Source organism: Oryctolagus cuniculus, chromosome 1 (assembly GCF_051225735.1).
Source record: "Oryctolagus cuniculus isolate XC-2025 breed Fujian yellow rabbit chromosome 1, ASM5122573v1, whole genome shotgun sequence".
In the NCBI taxonomy this organism is placed as follows: domain Eukaryota; kingdom Metazoa; phylum Chordata; class Mammalia; order Lagomorpha; family Leporidae; genus Oryctolagus; species Oryctolagus cuniculus.
Window position 1 is genome coordinate 78239317 of NC_142867.1, and position 24740 is coordinate 78264056.

A 24740-nucleotide genomic window follows, 5' to 3' on the forward strand; every position below is an offset into this window, starting at 1 on the left:
TTGAATTATAATATTTTTTTTATTTTTACTGTTTGCTCTGTGGACTATATTATGCATCTTTATCCTTTACAACTTCTTAGTGTTAATATGTTACTACGTTGCAGAATGAGAAACTGCTTACCTTAGGATCTGTTTTTCTTTTCCCTCTATTTCTTTGAACACTAATATTAATTCAAGTAAACAAAGTAAAAGCATAAATTGATGCTAAAAGCAGTAACTGCTTAGGTCATGAAGAAACGGTTCCTAGAAGTGAGGTGATAATGTGCATTTGGGTTGCTGGTTTATTTTCTGCTTTATTTTCCCTTTTGGTAGATGACGTTTTTTAAGCTTTTTTTAAACTTTTATTTAATAAATATAAATTTCCAAAGTACAGCTTTTGGATTATAGTGGCTTTCCCCCCCCATAGCCTCCCTCCCACCTGCAACCCTCCCATCTCCCGCTCCCTCTCCCATTCCATTCGCATAAAGATTCATTTTCAATTATCTTTATATGCAGAAGATCAATTTAGAATATATTAAGTAAAGATTTCAACAGTTTGCACACACACAGAAACACAAAGTGTAAAGTACTGTTTGAGTATTAGTTATAGCATTAATTCACATTGTACCACACATTAAGGACAGATCCCACATGAGGAGTAAGTGCACAGTGACTCCTGTTGTTGACTTAACAATTGACACTCTTGTTTATGGCGTCAGTAATCACCCTAGCTTTCTTTTTTTTTTATTCCCCGTGAGTTTTTGCATTAGTTTTTCATTTTTAGAAATGGGTTGTTCACAAAACATTTGTAGGTGTTATAGATTATAACCTGTTCTAAATATTAATTGAAGTATTTTTATTGTTTTGAAGAAAAATTTTTAAGTTTAGATTTGTTTAACTTCTTTATAACTGTTACCATGATTGTAGAACAAAAATTGATTTTACTTCATGATTGTTACATAAATGAACTCTGGTAGTTTTATGTTTGTTTTAAGGGTTTTATTTATTTATTTGAAAGACAGAGTTAGAGAGTGAGAGAGAGGGAGAAGAGAGAGAAAGATCTTTCATCTGCTGGTTCATTCCCCAGATGGTCACAACAGCCAGGGCTGGGCCAGGCCAAGGCCAGGAACCAAGAGCTTCTGTGTCTCCCGCATGGGTGGCAGGAGCCCAAGGACTTATGTCATCTGCTTTTGCTTTCCCAAGCACATAAGCAGGGAGCTGGATGGGAAGAGTGGCAGCTGGGATTCGAACTGGTTCTCATTTGGATGCCAGCCTCACAGGCAGCAGCTTTGCTTGCTGTGCCACAGTGCTGACCCTGATGGATGTTGTTCCTAACTTTCCATTGGGTGATGCAGTTAACAGTACTGAGAAATAGCCCTTTCAATTGGGAATTGTATGTTTGTAGGCATATCACCCACAAGTCCTGGTTGAGTCTAATTTAAACCTTTTTAGCTTTTTTTTTTTTTTATTATTCAAAGTCTAGTGAGATTTTGAAAACCAGATTTTGTATTTTTTAGAGTTAAACATTAAAATAGGGAAAAGCAAAACTTTTTTCTCAATCTCTTTACATGTTGTCTTAGAGTATGTTTTGTTTAAGTTAATGTGGTCTGTGCTTATTTGCAATTATGTCCAAGTTAACTTACAGGCCCAATTTCCTCTAAAGAACTATACTTTGCCTACCACAAATTTGTATTAAGATTTTGTTAAACATCAAAGATCTCTTAATAGATTATAAGTAATTTACAAAGGCTGAAGTTAAATTTTAAAATTTTTATATAAGGTGCCAAAAATAAAGCATTTTAGTATTGTTCTTTGTGTCTTATAAGGAAAAAGACATTATAATTATGCCTTCAATTCATAGAGAAAAATCAATGATATGTTGGTAAAGAAAGCCAGTGGGCAACTGGAAATGTGAATATAGATTCAGGGGAAAAATGATAGTCAGAAAAACATCTTGGAAGTTTCCTTCTTTTAAGTCATTCTGAAGTTATCAGGGTATGAGTGTGAAAACCCAACATTAAGAAGAGGTCTGAGGTTGAAAGCTGGGAAACAGCAACATTAAAAGAACTAGTTATCAACTGAAATGTTCAGTCTATTTTCTACAAATATCAGTAATATAGGAATGGAATAATGGATAGTGGTAGTCGTGTTTTTTAAACTTTTACAACTTTGTTTAATAGTGGAATCTTTGCTCAGAGACTATAAATTTTTTGTATAATCAGCTTTTCAGTACAACATGGTATCTATCCATCTGAGTATGTCAGGCATACATATAGATAGAGACCTGTCTGTATCACTTAATAATATCTTCATCTGTATTGGTTTAATTCCCTACCCTCTCTTTTTTTCCCTCTCTCTAATCCATCTTTCTCTGTATCCCTCCCTCTCTTCCTTCTTTTCTAGAATTAAGCAGGCTTTGCCAGCTAGTTCCTGACACCTAGTAAGAGGGAAGCTTACTTAAATCTTAATCGCATCATTGTAGGGTCCTGAGAAAGCTTTGAAGTTGTTTCCAGGGTTGCTTAAAAAATTTGTGCCACAAAGCATTGTGAACATAGTAACTCAGCAGGAAGCATTGGTAACATCTAGTTTATCCCTAGGAGGGCTGTTAAGAACTAGTCTACTCTTTCTTTATCTAGGAAGTGTTTTGTGGTTCAGAAAGTTCAGATGGATTTTGCTTTGTAGAATTGCTATGGAATTTGCTTTGATATTTAGTGTTAGTTTAGATTGGTTAAAAACTGCAGTGTGCTCAAACATGAACATTCATTAAAATATCAAAATTTCATTTTTATTTCAGGTTATTATGTTGTATTATATTAGTTATGAAATAGAAATGATTATACTCTGTTTACAAAGTGCCTATAGCCACATTTCTTAATACTTTTTAAGATAATACCCCCAGATATGCACCCCCACTTAAATTTTGTGTGCAGATTTGAGAGGAACATCTTTTTGCCTGTCAGGAAAAAAGACACTTAAAAGAAATTTATCCATGGTTTAAAGAAATACTGCCTATTCTCTGAGCTTCACCAGGGTTCTGATCTAGAGATTCTCAGTAGAATGGGAGTATGTGTATATCAGTATCTCCTGTCAAGTTTAAAAAGTTACTTATTGTCCTTCTTGGCCCTGGCTTCTGTTTTTTATGCTAAGGCCACCCTCTGATCTAATTGGCACCTTTCCCATCACTGTTGTAGCAATCTTTTAATATGTAACTTTGTTTCCAGAGAGGATTTACTTACTAGGAAGGGAGTGGTTGTTTTTCTTCATATTTAAGATATATATATATATATATATATAGTCAACGTTAAGTACTAAAATGGCATTTAATTAACTTTTCATTTTTTGGTAATACTTAACATAACTGGAGAAGTAATAAAGTAAATCACTAATCTGATTAGCTACAAAGTTGCCATTGGAATAGAGGGTGAAGACATTGCTCCAAGGAAATCCTACCAAAAATAATGTGGCTCTATAATCCAACATATCGTACCCTTCAAATATATTGTCCTCTAATTTTTGAGACTCTGGGCTGGAATTCAGAAAAAGCTGGGAAGGAGGTTTTTGGAAAGGATAAATTGAAACCTGAGACTAGAATATGGTATAATCTAATAATAATAATAATTCCTTTACTTTTTCCACAATAAGAATCTGTTAGGTGCTGGCTTTGAGACACAGTGGGTTAAGCCATTGCTTGAAACACTGGCATCACATATCAGAGGGCTGGGTCAAGTCCCAATTACACTACTTCCAATCTCGCTTCCTGATAATGCACCTGGGAGGGCAGCAAAAAATGCCCCAACTACTTGGGTCCTAGTCACCTGTGTGGGGACCAGGATGAAGTTCTAGGCTCCTGGCTTCTACCTGGCTGGGTCCTGGCTGGCTCTTGCAGGCATTTGGGGCTGAGCCAGCAGATGGAGGCACTCTTCCTCTTCTGTCACTGTGCTTTTCAACTCAATCAATCTTAAGAAAAGGAATATGTCAAGGTTTTAGTCATCCTCAAAGCACAGAAACCTGTTAAGATACCATATTAAACAAATTAGTGACTTACAGCATTTAAAGGTAACTTAGTAGTACAAAGATTTTCAGTGTGGAAGCGTGCATTGGACAAAACTGAAGGCTGGAGTCAGATGAACTGATTCCCAATTTCAACTTGTCTTTTTATACTTTTATTTTAACGTACCTGACTCATGATCATGAACAGAGTAAGGATAATATTATCTGCCTTAACAGGGCAATGAAAGGACAAAATCTGATTTCATGATATTTATTGCATATGGTGTGCATGTAAAATAATCTGATCACTTCTTTTTTTGCCAATAAGTTGGTATCATTAATTGTCTTTCCTCCTATTGGTTTATATCTTAGTTTTAGTGATTAAATGTCTATAACATATGCCTTTAATATGCATCTTTTGATTAGACTGGGTTTCTAGAAATACCTTGCTGATTATATGTCTAGTAATTCCATACTCATTGATTTAGCATCTCTTAAATGCTAACTACTATTACAGGTTTGTGGAAATTTAAGGCAAACAAGGTATTCTTTATAGTTAAAGAATTTTATTATCAGATAGGTGAAAGCTAGCAATGAAACAAACTGTAGCTACTTTACTGTTGAGTCTTCTAGAATTATGTCAGTGGATCAAATGTTTTTCAAAATAGCACTAGACCTTAGTTTAACTTCCTAATGAAATATGATTATCAGGCACTACCACTGAAAGTACAGAAGTACTTTTATTTTGGAATTTATAATTAAGAATTTTTTTAAACAGTGTTTGGTGAAAGTGGGTACTATTTAAGATGCATTTTACTTTTTTCTTCTGTGTATTTGGGACTCTTAGATGCTAATGGTCCTCTAATTTTTCTTAACTTATATAAAATAAGTAATTTAGAACATCTTTGATTTAGAATTTGGTAGGAACTATCAAGATTGGTAAGAACAATTTCAATCCATATGTTGAACTCCCAGGAAAGAGAGTGTAAAAGTGTCTGTACAGATCATCTTACTAGGGATTTTTAAGTTCTTTTCTGGGGGAGCAGTAGGACTCTGTTATTCTACCACCAAGTGCATTAGGACCTGCTAGGGAGAGAAATTGCTGAGCGTGTGGCATTGTGGGTCCTAGACCTTCTCCTCTCCTGTCACAGTAGGTCCAGTACTATATTTTATATATTCATGATAAGTATAAATTTTTTCTTTGAATAATGTTTATTACTAAAAAAGGTAAGTCGAGAACCAGCCCTATCCCCTCATTTTAGTAACAAAATGACAAAATTATCAATGAATTAAAAGTTTACTAGAACCCTGATTTCCTTACTTCTATTTAGATCTGTTTGGTTAAATCATACTGTCTCCATGTGGCCTTGGGAGTATTCAAATTCTTATTAAACTGTTTTCAATAATGAACAGTCAAGACTACATATGAATGAATATGACACCAAGATGATTTCCTTGTTTTTTTTTTTTTTTAATTTTTATTTTATTTTTTTTGACAGGCAGAGTTAGTGAGAGAGAGAGACAGAGAGAGTTATAGACAGAGAGAGACAGAGAGAAAGGTCTTCCTTCCCTTGTTTCATTCCCCTAATGGCTGCCACAGCTGGTGCACTGTGCCGATCCGAAGCCAGGAGCCAGGTGCTTCCTCCCAGTCTCCCTTGCGGGTGCAGGGACCCAAGGACTTGGGCCATTCTCCACTGCCTTCCTGGGCCACAGCAGAGAGCTGGACTGGAAGAGGAGCAACCAGGACTAGTACCCAGTGCCCTGACCAGGACTAGAACGTGGGATGCCGGCGCTGCAGGCGGAGGATTAGCCAAGTGAACCGTGGCTCTGGCCTCATTGTACAATATTAATATGAGGGCCTGGAATGATATTTAAATGACAGTGATATTAATATGATGCTGAAGTATGCGTACTGAAAGTGATCATAACTGAAACTAAAATAAATTTTTGTGAATTTAAAGTTTGTTATTTGAACTCTGGTGTTGAACTCTTAAGACATGTTAAAGATGTCTTTCCTAGAGAACAATATGTACAAAATTTATTTCTCATATGCTGCATAAGCTCAATAAATTACTAAAAGGCAGAAAACAGTTCTTATCTTTGAGTGTCTATCTGAATTATTTTAAGATAAGTTTGGTAAAATATATGCATTATTTTTGTAAATTGGGTATTTATAGAAGTTTTGTTTTGTCCTTAGAAAGTTCTTCTAGTTCTTAATTTCTCACTCAAACTGAAATTAAAACCAAAGTGATTCTTTTTTTTAATAATTTTATTTATTTATTTTATTTATTTATTTATTTATTTTTATTTTTTGACAGGCAGAGTGGACAGTGAGAGAGAGACAGAGAGAAAGGTCTTCCTTTTGCCGTTGGTTCACCCTCCAATGGCCTCCGGGGCCGGCACGCTGCGGCCGGCGCACTGCCCTGATCCGAAGGCAGGAGCCAGGTGCTTCTCCTGGTCTCCCATGGGGTACAGGGCCCAAGCACTTGGGCCATCCTCCACTGCACTCCCTGGCCACAGCAGAGAGCTGGCCTGGAAGAGGGGCAACCGGGACAGAATCCGGCGCCCCGACTGGGACTAGAACCTGGTGTGCCGGCGCCGCAAGGCTGAGGATTAGCCTACTGAGCCGCGGCGCCGGCACCAAAGTGATTCTTAATAACATTTAGTGAACTAAACAGTTGCATTATGAATGAAACAAATAGAAAACCTTATTTTTCAGGAGGAATACATTTTCATTTAGAATAGCTCTGGACTTGACTTTTTGATGAGATGATTTAGTTAAGATTCTTTAATATTAAATTTAGAGTTTTCAAGCATGAACATAGACTAGTAACAAATTTTAGGACTTTTCCTAATAACAGATAACCTAAGACAATGTGAATTTTAAAAATATAGTAAATGACCACTAAACAGAATAAATTACAGAATCTATTTAGATCCAACTGAAAATTTAGTTCAGCATACTCTATATCCTTTTCTAAGGTACTGGTATATTTATCAACTCCATAATAAGTCTTTTAATAGATTTCTAAGAAATTATGAGGTGATTATTAAGTAAATTCAAAGTTTAATCTCTGTTTTTAAAATTATTTGCAGGAGAGGACTGCTAACAATTTATATGGCCAACTTGGTAAGTTATTCTTTTTTTTTTTTAACCTTTGAGTTTTTTCTAAAGTATGAAAATCTTTCTTAAAAAATCACATTTCCTTTAAAAAGGGAAGTTACTGGTGTTTGAGAATATTTTTAGCTTCTATTTTTAATAGAATTTTTTAATGATTAAAAATTTTATTCATATAAACAGAAAAGACTACAAGTATTTCAAAGATATGATTCTAAGAATAGTGATATTTTCCTCCCTCCCTGCTCCATCTTTTGTTTTTTTAACTTTTGCAATGATGTATTTTTAATTTTCTTAATACTCATAGGCTTAATGTGTTACTGAATAAAGAGGTCAACAAATTAAAAGTAGAAATACCACTGTTCAATAGGCATATAGACAATGACTATAAACAATAAGCACATCCCAAGATGTCATTTTTTTCATATAAGGTTTTTTTTTTTGTGCTCTATATGAAATTAGCTACCACAAATCAGAGAAAATATGTGATATTTGTCTTCTTTAGGTCTGGCTTATTTCACCCAGTGTGGTGGTCTGCAGTTGCATCCATTTTGCTGCAAAAGACAGGATATCATTCTTTTTTATGACGGAGTAGTATTCTGTCATGTATATAATATTTAAAAAGTTCATTTTTAAATTTTTTTTAAAAATTTATTTGACAGAGTTATAGACAGTGAGAGAGAGACAGAGAGAAAGGTCTTCCTTCTGTTTGTTCACTCCCCAAATGGCCATGACGGCCAGTGCTTTGCTGATCTGAAGCCAGAAGCCAGGTGCTTCTTCCTGGTCTCCCATGCGGGTGCAGGAGCCCAAGCACTTGGACCATCCTCCACTGCCTTCCTGGTCCACAGCAGAGAGCTGGACTGGAAGAGCGCCAACTGGGACTAGAATTGGGGCCCACAGGGGATGCAGGCACCGCAGGCAGAGGATTAATGAAGTGAGCCACGGCGCCGGCCCCAAAAAAGTATTTATTTATTTATTTATTTATTTTTTGACAGGCAGAGTGGACAGTGAGAGAGAGACAGAGAGAAAGGTCTTCCTTTGCCATTGGTTCACCCTCCAATGGCCGACCGTGGCCGGCGCGCTGCTGCCGGTGCACCGCGCTGATCCGCAGGCAGGGGCCAGGTGCTTCTCCTGGTCTCCTATGGGGTGCAGGGCCCAAGCACTTGGGCCATCCTCCACTGCACTCCCGTGCAACAGCAGAGAGCTGGAAGAGGGGCAACTGGGACAGAATCTGGCGCCCCGACTGGGACTAGAACCCTGTGTGCCAGTGCCGCAGGCAGAGGATTAGCCTATTGAGCTGCGGCGCCAGCCAAAAAGTTCATTTTTAAAAACATATTTTCATTAAAACCTTTTAAGGTTGTTTAATAGAGTTTAGGCAGCACTAAAATAGTTCATCCAATAAAAGATAAAATATTTATGCACCCAAGAATAGATCCCTTTTTAAAAGATTTATTTATTTCAAAAGAGTTAGAGAGAGAGAAACAGAGAGAGAGAGAGAGACAGAGACAGACAGATTTTCCATCTGCTGGTTCATTGTCCAAATGGCCATAATGGCAGTGGCTGGGTCCATCTGAAGCCAGGAGCCAGGAGCTTCTTCTGGGTCTCCCACATGGGTACAGAGGCCCAAAGACTTGGGTTATCTTCTGCTGCTTTCCCAGGCACATTATAAGGGAGCTGGATCAGAAGTGTAGCAGCTGGGACTTGAACTGGTACCCATATGGGATGCTGCTGCTGAGGTTGGCAGCTTTGCCACTGCACCACAGTGCTGACCCTCAAGAATAGATTCTTGAACTCTGTAACAAGGGGGAGTATTTCAGAAATATATTAAGCAGCTCGTTTGACCTATACACAATTTAATATTTGCTCAGTACCATGTATCTAGTTACTGTGTTATATCCTGGTAAGCAAAATAGAGATAGTCCTTGCTTTCATGGGGTTTATTGTCTAGTGAAGTAGTCACAGTAGAAATAATATTGTGTAAAGAGGACTGAATGATGATTTGTAGAGTACTGTGGGAAGCATAAAGGAAGCACAAAACTACTGTGTGTGGGAGTGTTAGGTCAGTGAAGAAATGGTTCTAATCCTTTTTGAGTCATAGACGTCTTTGAAAAATCGAATGACAGAAAAGGACATTCTTCATAGAAAACTATTCATGTGCAGAAAGACCTATGATTTATATACAGTTTCATAGGCTTTATACACAACTGATTAAGAAAGTGAGGGTATGCCACTTACGTAAGTTAATATGTACTGCAGAAAAGCAGGAGATCTTTTAGTTGTAATGGAATGGAAATTTCAGAATATTGGGAGAGCAGAGACTATTAAAAGACTTCTTTTTGTCTTTATCTTTTTTTTTAGTTTTTAAAAATTTATATAAGGCAATCAAATTTCATGTATTTCATATATACAGGTTTAGGAGCATAGTGATACTTCCCACCCTATCCTTCCTCTGACCCACACTCTCACCCTCCCTCCTCCTTTCACCCTTATAATTTTTACGATGACATACTTTTAGTTTATTTTCTAGTCACAAGCTTAATTCTCCACTAAGTAAAGAATTCAACAAATAGAAGAAAAACATTTTCATCAACAGTAGAGACAAGGGCTATACATAATAATCAAATATTAGAATATCAGTTTTGCTTATGTACATTACATTTTTTTTGTACTCTATTAGTTACCACAAATCAGGGAAAACATGATATCTGTCTTTTTGGGACTGGCCTATTTCACTAAGTATAATGGTTTCCAGTTGCATCCATTTTGTTGTGTCTCTATCCTTGTTGAACAAAAAAAATTTTTTTTTTTTTTTTGACAGGCAGAGTGCACAATGAGAGAGAGAGAGAGAGAGAGAAAGGTCTTCTTTTTGCCGCTGGTTTACCCTCCACTTGGGCCATCCTCCACTGCACTCCCAGGCCACAGCAGAGAGCTGGCCTGGAAGAGGGGCAACCGGGACAGAATCTGGCGCCCCGACTGGGACTAGAACCCGGTGTGCTGGCGCCGCTAGGTGGAGGATTAGCCTATTGAGCCGTGGTGCCAGCGAACAAATTTTTAATAGGACATAAACTCTACAAGATCAGGGATATTTTCTGTTTTATTTGCCTTGTGAAAGAAGCACTGAATTATAGTCTGGCAAGTAGTACAAATTAGATAAATGTTTGTTGAATTAATAACAGTCTTCCAGGGCTTAAAGTTTTATGTTGACAATTTGGCACAGTGGATGGTAGAGTATTCCTGGAAATCTCTCTTTCAGTGAGCCAACAACAATCAACTGGGAAGTAAATTAGTGAGTTTTTCTTGTTAAACTAACTAGGGGCAGATATTTGGTGTAATGGCTAAGACATTGCTTAGGATGGCCACATTCTATATTTCAGTGCCTGGGTTCAAGTCTTGACTCTGTTTCTAAATCCAGCTTCCTACTGACGTGCACTGTGACAGGCAGCAGATGATAGGTGAAGAACTTGGGTCCTTGCTACCCGATGGTAGTTGCAGATTCTGGTTTTGGCTTGGCCAAGCCCTGCCAGCTGCTGTGAGCATTTGTGAATTGAATCAGTGGATGAGAGATTTCTCTCTCTTTTAAAAAAGAGAAAACATACAGTTTCTTTAAAATAAAAAAACCAAACCCTGAAATAAATGTTTCCAATTCAGTTTCTAGTAAGCTGGATCCTAAAATGCCTGTAGCTATCTTATTATTATTATTATTATTATTAGTAGTAGTAGTAGTAGTAGTATTCAGCACAAGTAGAAATGTGACAGAGAAATCAGAACATAAAGTGATAGTGCTCTTAGCCATCTGTGGTTAAAATACTTGACTTTCATAAATTTTACTAAAATGTGACTATGTGGACAGATTATATAGAGCTCTCTGGCTTTCTCTTTCCTGGCCATCCTCCCCTGCTGCATGCTCCTCTTCAGCTACACTGCCCCTCGGTTTTTAGTGAGCATGACAAGATGTCTCCTTTTCAGGATCTTGGTGTTTGCTGTTCTATTTTGAGCTGTTTTCCAAGATATCTGTATGTCTTGCTTTTTCATTTCATTGAGACTATACTGAAATATCAGTATTATGAGGCCTTCCATATATGTGCTGCATAAAATAACAAAATAACCCTTGCACCCTCTAACTCACATACCTCTCCCTCCTGCCTTGGGAATTCATCTACATCTGACGTACATCTTTTTTATTTACTGTTTTGTTGTCAGTGTTTCTACCCTGAAATGTAAGCTCTGCAACTGTAGGGTTTTATCTGTCTTATATATTACTTATCATGCCTAGAAAAGTGCCTGGCATATACTATGTACTATAATTTGTTAAATGAATCCATAGATGAATGTGTTTATTAAGAGATGGATTTATAGGAGAGATACTAAATTATATCAAGCTGTTTATTTCAAAGCTTACTTTGAATATTATTTGCCTTCAAAACTAGAACTTTGTTTTATTAAGCTGTATTAGTGTTATTCTGTGGGTTAAAAGATAGGAAGATTGAAAAATTGGTGGTGTGGTACTTAGATAAAGTGCTTAAGACAACTAACTATACCTGGCCGATGCCACGACTCACTTGGCTAATCCTCTACCTGCTGTGGCCCGGGAAGGCAGTGGAGGATGGTCCAAGTGCCTGGGCCCTGCACCCGCATGGGAGACCAGGAGGAAGCACCTGGCTCCTGGCTTCGGATGGGTGTATTCACTGGCCACAATACAACAGCCGTAGTGGCCACTTTGGGGGTGAACCAATGGAAAAAGGAAGACCTTTCTCTCTGTCTCTCTATCTCACTGTCTAACTCTGCCTGTCAAAATAATAATAATAAAAAAGATAACTATACTTGAGTTAGCTTGACATGAATGTAAGCACTCATCTTATGATAACATACTCAGAATCTAGAAAAATAAATACTTGGGGGAAATAATCTACTTTTAGACTATAAATTTTTAACTGAAAACAAATGCTGCAATATGAAAAAAATTTAAAAGTTTATAAATTTAGTTACTTGTTGTCTATATTGTATAACAAAGTGTCTTAAATTTTCTTAATGACCTTTTTATTGTTACCTTTCTTTTTTAATGTAAATATATCATTTATTTATTTGGGATGCAGAGAGAGGGAGAGAGAGAGAGAGGGAGAGAGCAAAAGGGAGAGTGTGAGCAAGAACTCGCATTTATTGGTTCACTTCCCAGAAGTATGTAAAAGCTGAGGTTGGGTCAGACTGAAGACTCATGGGAATTCAATCTAGGTTTCCCACAGGGGTAGTAGAGACCTGACTACTTGAGCTATCACTGCTGTATCCTAGTGTATTTTCTAAAATCTTTAAAGTGTTTTGTCTGCATATTAGAATGGATTTGAATTTCAATGCATTTTGTATACGTCTCAACACTTTTCTACCCTGGTGTAAGCTAGATGTATATGCTTTACTGTACATATTTTACACTTATCTTTAAATTATAAGTAAATTTTCTAGACTTATGTGTGTTGCTTGGTTTAGATTGTGAGTTCCTGAGGATGAGATTTACATTGGTTGATATAGGCAGTGTTGCAGAGTAGGCTTAATATGCTGTATTTTTTTTTTAAAACTGTTCTTTTGAAAGAATTAGAGATTCAAATGCAGTTTGTAAAAAGTAATACAGAGGCCGGTGCCACGGCTCACTAGGCTAATCCTCCGCCTTGTGGCGCCGGCACACCGGGTTCTAGTCCCAGTCAGGGCACCGGATTCTGTCCCAGTTGCCCCTCTTCCAGGCCAGCTCTCTGCTGTGGCCAGGGAGTGCAGTGGAGGATGGCCCAAGTGCTTGGGCCCTGCACCCCATGGGAGACCAGGATAAGTACCTGGCTCCTGCCATCGGATCAGCACGGTGCGCTGGCCGCAGCGCGCCGGCCGCAGCGGCCATTGGAGGGTGAACCAACGGCAAAGGAAGACCTTTCTCTCTGTCTCTCTGTCTCTCTCTCACTGTCCACTCTGCCTGTCAAAAAAAAAAAAATACTATAGTATAATATTGAAATAAGGATATTTAACTGACTTAGTCAAAATTCAGAACATTTCTATTATGATAGGGATCCCTCATGCTTCCCTTTTGTAGACATATCCACTTCCCTCTTGTCCTCCCAGTTGGATGACCACTGATGTGTTTTCCATTTCTGCAATTTTGTCATCACAAGAAAATTGTATAAATGGAATCATAGAGTATGTCACCATTTGGGATTAGATGGTTTGTCTTAGCATAATCCTCTGGAGATTTATCCAAGTACTTTCATGTGTCACTAGTTACTTCCTTTCTATTGCTGAATAGTATTCCCTAAGATGGGAAACTTATTAAAGGATATCTTCCCTCTTTCCCGATTTTAGTTATTGTGAATAAAGCTGCTTTAAGTATTAATGTGCAGCCTTTTGTGTGAGTATGGATTTTCATTTGTCTGGGATAAATGCCCAGATCTGCAATTGTTGGGTTACATGGATACATGTTCAGTTTTTAAAGAAACTGTTAAATGGTATTCCAGAGTAGTGGCTATATAATTTTGTTTTAATAGTATTCTCAACCTAGAATAAATCTTTGAATCTTTAGTTCTTTCTCGTTGGACAATTTTCTTTTGGGTGGAGGCTACATAGTCTGTTAAGTAAGTTTATAATTTTTGTGTCCAGATTAATAAATTTCAATATTAGAAAAGTTTCTGGGAAAATGCCAACAGGAAAGGGGCCTTTTATCTGTTGCCAACCAGTTATAAAGAGTTCGTAATTCAAAGACTTAATGAGATCAAAAACTTTACACAGGTTTTGACGGTGTCCAAGGGAAAGTGAATTTGTACGTGATTTTGATATATTCTCGAGTCTAATGTTAATCTACTGAAGCTTCATTTTCCATTTATCTAAATAAAGCCATTTACTTAAACTTTTGTTATGTAAATAAATTATTTTATTACTATACTATTGCTAACTATTATGATACCAAGATGATACTTGGTACAGATAGGTAACTATTTAAACAATGTCAAAGAAAACGGAATTTAAGGAAATAACTTTGTCCTATAACTTGATAGTATTGCTTGTTAGAATAAACTAAATTGTTGTTATTATATCAAAATGATATTTCTAAATGATGGAATGTTTCAGATGGACAATATTATAGTTTGGTGTTTTGGATTTGCAAAGTACAGAAAATTGTAAAGAAATTAAAAATCATCTGTACCTTTGCCATTTAGTAATTTCTAACATTAATGTTTATGTTTTTATTCCTCTCCATCTTCACTGTATATAACATAAATACACAAACACAGATTCACAGATACATTTCAGTTTTTTAAAAAATATTCGATTTAAAAAATGTTGGAGGGATACTGCTTTCATCCTATATGGGCACCAATTCAAAATCTGGTGCTCTACTTCTGATCCAGCTCCCTGCTAATGCACCTGGGAAACCAGTGGAAAAAGGCCCAAGTGCTTGGGCCTCTGTACCCATATGGGAGACTCAGAAGAAGCTCCTGCTACTGGCTTCAGCCTGTCATAGCCCTGGCCGGTGTGGCCATTTGAGGAGTGAAACAGTGGATTGAAGATTTTTCTTACTCTCTCTCCCTCCCTCTCTGTAACTAGGCTTTTCAAATAAATAAAAATAAATCTTAAAAATTTTGATTAACATTTAATACTTACACATTCTTTTGGGGTATGGTACAGTATTTCAGCATATATACACAGTGTAAACTGATCAAACCAGATAAGTGGTATTTTTATTTTCTTTGTGCTTAGAGCCTATGAGCTTCTCTCTTCCAGTTCTTTATATAGTATTATAATAATTCATTGTAAACTATAGTCATACCACTGCACTATGGGACATTGGAACTTGTTACTTCTATCTGTGTTTTGGTATCTATTATTCAGCTTCCCTCCATCCCTCTTCCCCTCACACTTTCTAGCCTCTATTTGTCAGTGTTCTAAGATTCAACCATTTTTACAAATTTTTTTATTATTGTTTATTTGAAAGATGCTGAGAGAAAGAAGCAGAGAGAAGACAAACAGACAGAGATCTCCCATATCATAATTCATTCCCAAATACCTGCAACGGCCAGGGGTGTACCAGGCCTAAGCCAGGAGTTAAGAACTCATTCTGGGTCTTCCATATGGGTGGCAAAAATGCAAGTACCTGAATCATCACTTACTGCCTCTTGGGATGTGCATTAGCAGGAAGCTGGGAGTGGTGGGTGGAGGCGGGACTTGAACCCGTGTATTTCATTATGGAATGCGGGTGTTCCAAGTGCCAACTGCTGAGCCAGACATCCACCCTAGGAGGTTTACTTTAGGTCATGGTTTTGGAGAGTCACAGTCCAATATTTGGTGGACTTCACTGATGATGGTGTTCTTGCTGGCCAAATTCTGAAGTGGCACAGAGTGTATCACAAAGCATGAGGGAATGCTTGTGTTAGTGAGGTCTGTCATTAAGACACCAGAATTTAGGAGTGGATGTTGTGGTGCAGCAGATTAACATCACTTGAGATTCCCTATATTCCATGCCGGTTTGGGTCCTGGGTACACTGCTTCCTGCTAGTGCATCAGGGGAGGCAGCGAATGATTGTTTAGTGCTTGAACCCTTGCCACTCCATGTGGGAGACCTGGATGGCGTTCCTGGCTCCTGGCTTCCAAATGGCCTAGCTCTGGCTAAGGAAGGCATTTGGGGAGTGAACTAGTGTGTGGAAGATATGCTCCCCACTCCATCCCCCTTCTTTGTTTTGCCTTCTCCATCTCTCACTCTTCCTGTTGAGTAGATAAAAACAAATAATCATAGAATTCAATCAAGGAGGTCTACTCTAGTATTTTATTCTATTCCACTCACCTTCCAAAGACCTCTACCTTCAGCATCATAATTGAATTAGGTTTTATTTTCTTAATCATTAACACAAGACTTTGGGAACTAAACCTTTAACATATGACTTTTGGAGGGGAATTCAACAGGCAAACTGTAGCAATGATTAACTAGCACTTCAAACAATACAAACTTAAGGCAAAGGAACTAATTCCCATCTGAAACTATTATTTCCTTGTGCTATGGTTTAGATATTAGTTTGGATGTCCCCAAATTTTCATGTGTTAAAAGTCATGGTCCCCAGGGTGTTGCTCTTAGTAGCGGTAGAACTTTTAGGAGGTAAGCCTAGGGAGAGGTCCTTAATTCATGGAAAATTTGCCCTTGGAGGTGGCTGTCCTGAGGATGTTGTTATAAAAGCCTAAGTTTGGTCTCAACCACTTTGTCTGCCTCCTGGCTCATCATATGATCCTTTCTTTATACAAGCCCAACCATCTACCATGAATGGTCACCATAGCCAAAGCCTGTGCCATGTCATTTGGACTTTGAACGTCCAATACTGTGAGCTAAATAAACTTCTCTTTTTTAAGTAGATTATTTAGGTATTTGGTTGTGGTGATTAAAGGCTGACTAATAGAGCTTGTTGTATGTTAGTTAACATATTTTACAGGAAAATCCTATAATTTAAAAAATAGCATTTTCTTAGGTTTTTAGAGAATTTAGGAAATTGGGTTAAATGTCAAAATGAAAAAAATTTATAAAATAAAGAAGTAAATATTTTCTCTGGCTTTTGCCCAAGATATGGCTATAAGATGATCCAAGTTTCCCTGGGGCTCATGTGCCAGAACCAGTTACCAACAAAAACACCAGTTACTAGGATTCAATTTTGCCATGGTATAGTTTAAAAAGAACACACAACCAAAATGTACATTTATGTGGTTTTCCATTATCATGTTGGTTATGACAATGACCAAGGTTTTTAGTCTTTCAGTATTCATCATATGCTGTTAACTATTTTTTTAAATGTCACGTCACTTATTATTTCATTTATGTTTAATTATAAGAAAAATAATGAAAGACATTTAAAAGTCCCTCTGTTTAAGTGGTTATTGAAAAGTTCTTTATGTAATTTTATTTATGTCACCATTTAACAGTATCCATTTTAAAGTTGTAAACATACATTTAGTAGGCTTGTCAATAGCATTTTTAAAATGTTAAACATTCAGTATCTTTGATTAAAACATCTGTATTTGATTTTTCAAACATAAGGTTTGAAAATGTTGATTCATATGTTTTTGTGTAAGACCACTTCAGTTTAATTAAATTTAGCAGGTATTTATTATGCTAAACTGGGCACATGGGGATATAAAAGAAATAATGGATTGTAAGCTAGTTGGAGAAATTTGACACATGGACCCAAAAGAAATAAGAGTATTAAATTAAAAAAAGAAGTATAAACTTTCTCAAATTGTCTCCCTTAGCTTTCTTTATATAGCAAATGATATCCACTATTCATTCAATTGCTTACATCAGAAACTTAAGAATTTTAATTTTTTGTTTCTCTTTGTACCTCCAGTTCAGTCTATCTGAAAAATCTTATTTTCTAAAGTATATTCTGGATATTATCCTGTCATACTGCCTCCATGTTTATAACCACAGTCAAAGTTTGTTTTTTTTTAACTTTTATTTAATGAATATAGATTTCCAAAGTACAGCTTATGGACTACATTGGCTTCCCCCCACCCCCCGATGACTTCCCTCCCACCCTCAACCCTCCCCTTTCCCGCTCTCTCTCCCCTTCCATTCATATCTAGATTCATTTTCAATTTTCTATATATACAGAAGATCAGTTTAGTATACATTAAGTAAAGATTTCAACAGTTTGCACCCACATAGAAACACAAAGTGAAAAATACTGTTTGAGTACTCGTTATAGCATTAAATCTCAATGTACAGCACATTAAGGACAGAGATCCTACATGAGGAGTAAGTGCACAGTGATTCCTGTTGTTGACTTTACCAATTGACACTCCTGTTTATGGCATCAGTAATCTCCCTATGCTCCAGTCATGAGTTTCCAAGGCTATGGAAGCCTTTTGACTTCTCCGACTCTTATCTTATGTAGCACAGTCAAAGTTTTAGCATTTCTTGCCTGGGCTATGTTTTCTTCTTTTAATTAATTAATTAATTAAAATATTTATTTGAAAGGCAGAATTACACATACACAAATACAAACACAGAAAAAGAGAGGGGAACAGAGAGAGAGAGGGAGGGAGGGAGGGAGGGAGGGAGTGAAGGAGGGAGGGAGACCTGTCATTTGGTAGTTCACTTTCCAGATGGCTGCAATGGCTACACCCATGTGGGTTTAGGGGCCCACAGCTGTCATCTACTGCTTTCCCAGGTGTATTAGCAGGCTGGATTGGGTATCCCAGGCACTCTGATATGAGACACAGATGTCTGAAGCCTGTGGGTTAACCTCCTGTGCCACAAAATCCATCCCCTGAGCTATAATACCCTAAGTGGTCTACATCTTGCCATGTTTGTCTTCCTGTAGTCCTATCTTCCACATTGTAGTCAGTGACATTAGAAATAGAAATTAGAGCATGTTGATGCTCCTTCTGTTTAAAACTCAGGAAAACCTTCCCTTCCCACTCCAACTCAAATAAAATTCACATACCTTACTGTGGCTTATCAGACTCTTTATGATACCTTCTATCTATCTTTCTTTACCTCCTTTTACTCTTTCTTATAATTTATTACATTTGTTGAGCATTGAAAGCCTTCTATTTCTTTCAGCTTTGGTCCCTTGCTTTCCTTTTTGCTTGTCTTTTTTATAGATTATTCTTGGCTAGTATCTTTGCAATCCAGTGTCACCTGTTGAGTATTTTGCTTTTAACTGTAGTTAAAAATTTCCCCTCACCTCTGTAACTCATAATCTTATTTTGTTTTAGATTTTCTTTGATATATTTTTTCAAGTTACAGAAGTTTCATATATTTTCTTTATACCATTGTAGGAACATAGTGGCATCCCCCCCAACTGATACTCTAACCCTTCTTTCCCCCTCACTCTCATATTCCCACTCTTAATTTTTACAATGATCTTTTTTTAGTACACTTAATGCTCTTTAGTTAATGCTACCCTAAGTAAAAGATTTCAACAAATAGTATGAGGAGAAAACAAAACAAAGCAAAACAAAAAACAGTTCCTCAATGAAAGAGATAAGGGCATAAACCATCATTGATTATCAAAATGTCTATTTCACATCAATAACTTATGTTTCAGCTACTGTATTCAATACCTCTGATCAGGGAAAACATATGATATCTGTCTTTTTGGGACTGGCTTATTTCACCAAGCATAATGGTTTCTGGTTGTGACCATTTTGTTGCAAAAGACAGGATTTTTTTTTTTTTACAGCTGAGTAGTACTCCATAGTGTATATATACCATAATTTCTTTATCCAGTCGTCAGTTGATGGACTTCTGGGTTGATTCCATATCTTGGCTATTGTGAATTGTGCTGCAATACACGTTGGGTTTCAGATAACTCTTTCATATTCTGAATTCTTTTGGTTTGGGTAAATTTCTAGGAGTGAGATGGCTGGATCTTATGGTAGGTCTGTATTCAGATTTCTGAAGTATATTCATACTGTCTTCCACAGTGGCTGCACCAGTTTACATTCCCACCAACAGTGTATCAGGGTACCTTTTTCCCCACATCTTCACTAGCATTTGTCACTTGTTGATTTCTATATGTGGGCCATTCTAACTGGAGTGAGGTGAAACCTCGTTGTGGTTTTGATTTTCATTTCCCTGATTGTTAGTGATTCTGAGCATTTTCTCAAGTGTCTGCTGACTATTTGAATTTTCCCTCTTGAAGATGTCTGTTCAAGTCCTTTGCCTGTTTCTTAACTGGATTGTTTGTTGTGTTATTGTTGAATTTCTTGAGCTTTTTATAGATTCTTTAAGTTAACCCTTTATCACTTATGTAGTTTGAAAATATTTTCTCCCATTCTGTTGGTTGCCTATTCATTTTGCTGATTGTTTCTTTACAATGCAGAAGCTTTTCAGCTTTATGTAGTCCCATATGTCAGTTTTGGCTTTGACTGCCTGTGCTTCTGAGGTCTTTTCCAAGACATCTTTGCCTATACCAATGTCTTGCAGAGTTTGCCCAGTGTTCTCTAATGATTTGATGGTATTGGGAGGTAGATTTATGTCTTTGATCCATTTTAGGTGGATTTTTGTGTAAGGTGTAAGGTAGGGTTCTTGCTTCATACTACTGCATGTAGAGATCCAGTTTTCCCAGCACTGTTTTTTGAAGAGACTGCCCTAGCTCCAGGGATTGATTTTATCTCCTTTGTCAAAGAGAAGTTTGTTGTAGATGCATGGATTGATTTCTGCAGTTTCTATTCTGTTTCATTGGTCTATAAGTCTGTTTTTGTACCAGGCTGTTTTGATTATAATGGCCCTGTAGTATGTCTTGAAATGAGATATTGTGATGCATCTGGCTTTATTTTTGTTGTATAGGATTTCTTTAGCTATTTTGGAGGTCTCTTGTGTTTCCATATGAATTCTAGCATCATTGTTTTCTAGATCTGCAAAAAAGGTTGTTGGCATTTTGATTGGGATCTCATTGAATCTGTAAATTACTTTTGGTAGTATGGACAGTTTGATGATGTTGCTTCTTCTGATCCATGAACATGGAAGATTTTTCCATTTTTTAATGTCTTTTTCTATATCTTTCATATGTGTTTTGTAATTTTCATTGTAGAGATCTTTGACATCCTTGGTTAAATTTATTTCAAGGTATTTGATTTTTTTTGGAGCTTTTTTGAATGGGACTGATCTTAAAAGTTGTTTTTTAGCTATGACATTGTCTGTGTATTCAAAGGCTATTAATTTTTCCATGTTGATTTTATATCCTGCTACTTTACCAAACTCTTTCATAAATTCCAATAGTCTCTCAGTGGAGTATTTTGGATCCCCTATATAAAGGATTATGTCATCTGCAAATAGGGATATTTTGATTTTCTCCTTTCCAATTTGTATTCCTTTGATTTCTTTTTCTTTCCTAATGGCTCTGGCTAAACTTCTAGTACTATATTAAACAGTATTGGTGACTGTGGGCATCCTTGTCTGGTTCCAGATCTTAGGGGGAATGCTTCCATCTTTTCTCCATTCAATAAAATATTCAATAAAATATTGGTGTGTTTGTCATAGATTGCCTTGATTATGTTGAGGAATGTTCCTTTTATACCCAATTTGCTTAAGGTTTTCAGCATGAAAGGGTGTTGTGTTTTATGACATGCTTTCTCTGCATCTACTGATATAATCTTTTTTTTTTTTAAGATATACTTATTTATTTGAAAGGCAGAGTTATAGAGAGGCAGAGGCAAAGAGAGAGAGAGAGAGAGAGAGAGAGAGAGAGAGAGATCTTCGTCCACTAGATCACTCCCCAAATGGCTGCAATGGCTGGAGTTGAGCTGATCTAAAGCCAGGAGCCAGGAGCTTCTTCCAGGTCTTCCATGTGGTTGCAGGGGCCCAAGGACTTGGGCCATCTTACACTGTTTTCTCAGGCCACAGAAGGGGTCTGGATTGGAAGTGGAGCAGCTGGGTCTCAAATTGGCGCCCATATGAGATGCTGCTACTGCAGGTGGCAGCTTTCCCTGCTATGCCACAGCACCAATCCCAATAACCATATGGTTCTTGTTCTTCAGTTTGTTAATGGGATATAACACATTGATTTGTGAGTGTTGAACCATCCCTGCATACCAGGGGTAAATCCACTTGGTCTGGGTGGATGATCTTTCTGATGTGTTGTTGGATTCGATTGGCTAGAATTTTGTTGAGGATTTTTGCATCTATATTCATCAGGGATATTGGTTTATAATCCTCTTTCTCTGTTGCATATTTTTCTGGCTTTGGAATTAAAAGTAATGTAAGCTTCATAGAAGGAATTTGAAGGTTTCCATTCCTTTCAGTTGTTTTGAATAGCTTGTTAAGAGTTGCAATTAGTTCTTCTTTAAATGTCTGGTAGAATTCAGCAATAAATCCATCTGGTCCTGGGCGTTTCTCTGTTGAGAGGGTCTCTTTTTTTTTTTCTTAGATTTTATTTATTCATTTGAGAGGTAGAGTTATAGACAGTGAGAGGGAGAGACAGAGAGAGTGGTCTTCCTTCCATTGGCTCACTCCCCAAATGGCCGCAATGGCTGGAGCTATGCCAATCCGAACCAGGAGCCAGGAGCTTCTTCCCGGTCTCCCATATGGGTGCAGGGGCCCAAGCACTTGGGCCACCTTCTCCTGGTTTCCCAGGCTGTAGCAGAGAGGTGGATTGGAAGAGGAGCAGCTGGGACTAGAACTGGCACCCATATGGGATGCCAGTGCCATGGGTGGAGGATTAACCTGCGCCACCGCACCAGCCCCGAGAGAGGGTCTTTATTACTGATGCAATTTCCATCTTGGTTATTGGTCTGTTTAGGTTTTTTATGTCTTCCTAGCTCAATCTTGGTAGAATGTATGTGTCTAGGAATCTATCCATTTCTTCTTGGTTTCCTGTTTTGTTGGCATACAGCTCTTTGTAGTAATTTCTAATGATTCTTTTTCTTTCTGTGGTATCTGTTGTTACAGTTCCTTTTTAATTTCTGATTTTGTTGATTTGGGTCTTCTGTCTCTCTTTTTTTTTTTTTTTTTGGTTAGTTGGACCAATGATGTATCTATTTTGTTTATTTTTTCAAAAAAGAAGCTCTTCATTTCAGTGATTTTTTGTATTTTTTTGTTTTTAAATTTGTTAATTTCATCTCTAATTTTAATTATTTCTTTCCTCCTATTTGAGTTTGGTTTGTTGTTTTTCTAGATCCTTGTGAGGCAGTGATAGCTCATTTATTTGGTTCCTTTCCAATTTATTGATGTAGGCACCAGTTGCTATAAACTTCCTTGTCGCTCCCCCTCTTCGTGGAGGAGCAACACAGGACCCTGCGCTGTTCTTTCGTCTGCTCGGCCCTCCCCGGGTTTGCTGCTGGTTCTTCCCGGGTTGGCTACTATCCCTTCCACCTCCGTGGAAGGGCAGTTCCCCCTGGCCGCATTCCCCACTTCCGCAGGGGAGCGGCACACCGCCGGCCGGTTTTCTCAGGGGCTGCACGGGTTCCCTTAGATGTTCCCCATAGATGTTCCTGGTGCATGCCGTCTCTCTCCTCCTTTATAGTCCTCCTCCGCCAATCCCAACTCGGCTGCCCACACGCCGAGTACGCTGCTCTCCAATCAGGAGCAAGTCCTACAGTTTATTAGTTGAACTCGAGGCAGCTGTGCGGAAGCTGTTTACTTCTCTCCCAGCGCCATATTGTGGGAGAGCAGATGCATAGAATAAGTCTTAATTCGAGTAACAGTCTAGTCCGGATTGCTCCCCACAGATCCCCCTTTCTTTTTATTTTTTAGCGTTGATACGCGCCTGTCTTCGGTGTCCCGCGGCACACACTCTGCTCTACTTGCTAGAGTTGCCACAGGCTCTTACAAGTCCTATCAGGCAAACCGAATCCGGGTCCTCTCTTCGCCATGTTGTGAGGAGGTTTTTAGGCGCTGATGCGTGCCTGTGTTCGGTGCCCTGCAGCGCATGCTCTGCTCTGCCTGCAGGGGACTTACAAGACCTATCAGGCAAACCGAATCCAAGCCTTCTCATTGCCTTATTGTGGGGGAGACTTATTAGTGTTGGTTCGTGCCTATCTTCGGTGACCTGCAGCTCATACTCTGGTCGAGCTTTGCTGGCGCTTACCGCCTTAAATCAGGCAGACCGAATCCAAGCTTAATATTGTTGTATTGTGGGGAAGCCTTACTGATGTTAATTCGTGCCTGTCTTCGGTGACCTGCGGCGCATAAGCTGCTAGCTGCCCGCAGGTGCTCATCGCCTCACTTGATTAGGCAGACCGAATCCAAGCTCTCACATTGCAGTGTTGTAGGGAGGCCTTTTTATTTCTCTATTTCTCTATCTCCGGGCATTCCTATTTCTCCCATTTTACTTCTATCTTCCAGCATTCCTATTTTTCTCACTTTACTTCTAAAACTTCTGTTTCTCTTATCCCTGCGGCTTTCCAGCACCTCGCCCCGCCGGCGGGTTCCCGGCTCTGCGCCGCTTCAGCCCGCGCCTCATCTGCGCGGCTCGGCTTTGCGCGGCTTGGCTTCGCGCGCTCCACGGTCTCCACGCTTAACCCTTTCGCGTCTGAACCACAGCCTACGCCAGCCCGTTCCCCATCTATTCACGCCCCGTGCTCTCTCTGCACGCGACGGCTTCCGCGAGTAACACAGCGTAGCTCACGTGTCCGCCACTAGGATTCAATCTAAGTTCCCCGGGCTAGCCTGGCGAATTCAACCCAGCGTACGTCTCCGCCCCACGGTTTGGCCTCCCGTCCTTTGCTCCCCGGGCTAATCAGACGGATCCCAACCTGGCTTACGTCTCAGCTTCTGGTTTCAACTTTTCGCCCCCTATTCCCGGGCTAACTTAAGAATCCCAAAGTGGCTTTCGTGTCCGCCTTGGCCTGCCCCCCGCGGCTTCAATTTCCCTAACATTTTTCTCTACCCGGTATGTTTCCCCAAGCTTTCCTCCAACGATATTCCTCCCTCATTTCTCCTGGCCTCTCCCCACAGTCCACGTCCGAGTCTGTTTGTTCTAGCTTTCACTTTCGCTTTCGACCTTAGAGATTTCTCCCAGCTTCCCCCCGTAGTCCGTATCCGAGTCTATGCCTAGGCTTTCAATAGCTTCTTCCGGCTCCTTTTTCGTCCGGCTTTTCCCTAGGCTGTTTGCTAGTTTCTCTCTCCGATATTTTCCCTAGTTCTTCCCGTTTCTTCCCTCCTAAGTTTCATATCCATCCTAAGTTTCCTATTCCGAACTAG

The 24740-nt window shown here is 38.5% G+C and overlaps 1 protein-coding gene across 10 annotated transcripts in view; it reads left to right on the plus strand.

The window, feature by feature from the left end:
* Positions 1-24740, plus strand: part of TMEM135 (transmembrane protein 135) — a 290564-nt gene that overhangs the window by 27532 nt on the left and 238292 nt on the right. For 8 of the 10 annotated variants that reach the window (XM_002708646.6, XM_089332368.1, XM_051821444.3 and 5 more), the window contains one exon: positions 7066-7099. In XM_002708646.6, the coding sequence (XP_002708692.1) occupies positions 7066-7099 (34 nt within the window). Of the gene's footprint in view, positions 1-7065; positions 7100-24740 lie in introns of those variants that run through there. The other 2 variants (XM_089332362.1, XM_089332363.1) reach the window with 1 other exon arrangement.